The sequence below is a fragment of the Diaphorina citri genome, unplaced genomic scaffold (assembly GCF_000475195.1).
Source record: "Diaphorina citri unplaced genomic scaffold, Diaci psyllid genome assembly version 1.1 scaffold8227, whole genome shotgun sequence".
Lineage (NCBI taxonomy): Eukaryota > Metazoa > Arthropoda > Insecta > Hemiptera > Psyllidae > Diaphorina > Diaphorina citri.
This window is the reverse complement of record NW_007385603.1, coordinates 13,702-14,983: the sequence shown is the minus strand read 5'-3', so window position 1 is coordinate 14,983 and position 1,282 is coordinate 13,702. Positions and strand designations below refer to the sequence as shown.

At 43.4% G+C, this 1,282-nt stretch overlaps 1 protein-coding gene across 1 annotated transcript in view; it reads right to left on the bottom strand.

Moving 5' to 3' along the window:
- LOC113472772 overlaps positions 1 to 260 on the bottom strand; it is a 5,334-nt gene extending 5,074 nt beyond the window's left edge. The window contains exon 1 of the mRNA XM_026832563.1: positions 228 to 260. Coding sequence (XP_026688364.1) covers positions 228 to 260 — 33 coding nt within the window. The remainder of the gene's footprint in view (positions 1 to 227) is intronic.
- Between the last annotated feature and the right edge of the window lie 1,022 nt (positions 261 to 1,282).

The window sequence follows — 1,282 nt, the reverse complement described above, 5'->3', positions numbered from 1 at the left end:
TCATTAATTTGATCATTCACTATCGTGCAACATTTATGAAGTGAGAGCAGTCGAGGGTACCGCATCACCGTGACGCGCAGCGGAACGTCGCCCGTCTGGGCCCATAGCTGAAGGCCCGCCCCAGTTTCTTTAAACATAGTACGTTTTACTACTAAGGCACCTGACCGGCTCAATGCCCGGGTGAGTCGAGCACTCCTTTTACTCATCGATACATTTAATTTTCTTACGCGTATCGCGTCTGCCACGGTCGTACCATCCATGTCAACCCTGCGACCCTAATAACGCTTCCTATACATAAACGCCTTCCTTTTTAGGGATGTTACGACGTCACTCGTAGGCTTTCAACCTTATGCATTGTGTGTCTTTGTTGTAAATAAACAATTGTATCAAGTCCGGAATCCTATTAGCGCACGACGCACCGACAAAAAGCCGGCTGCTGAGTCGCAACCCACTCCACACATAAACTTCCCCTGCTCATCGTATATCTCATTTAACGTCCGCAATTTGGGATATTTTAAGGAAAAGTAAATCTATTATTCATGATAACCTGGATGGATCACCTCAAAAATAATCTCCATAATAGAACCAAATATTAAAATCACAAGTTATAAACAAATTAAAGTGGTCTATAAGCCCGTAACAGTTGAAGAGCAAGAATGGAACCACCCCAAGACGATACGAAGAGATGTGCCTAGACTTTTGCCTCCTCACAGCCTCGGAGTGCATTTTTGGTTATCGGATGGTATTTTTGAATAGAAAACCCCCCCTGGCCTCTCCATAATTTAATGGATAATTGAACCTTGCAGCGTCCCGTAAGCTATGTCTACCTGTTTAGCTTCCCAAGACTAAGGTCTGTCTACCATAAGAGAGTCATCCATGAAACAGTTGACGCTTCATGGATCCATAAAGAGTGACCTTTCTTGCCGCGCGCCAGCGCGGCCACATGCAAACGGGCCTCTTAAAAGATAGGCTTTTCAAGCCCTTACTCTTTGAGCAAACATCTTATCTCAACTCCAGTACATGCATCATCATCTGGTCACTAAACTTAAAGTGTTCAGCTAGATGCAACCCTAAGTTCCAAAACTTTTACACCATCTACGCGGACTACGGAATGATGTCGATGGATGAGCTCTATTTTAAAGTAGCAACATACCAGGTTCTATCCACATAAAAAGAAAGCCCTTTGTTTTGGCCAAAGGGCAAGATATCTATTATCTATCTAAATAATTATCTAAATAAGAGGTGTTCACTTTTACAGCGAAATCCGGTAGTCTTCGCCAGA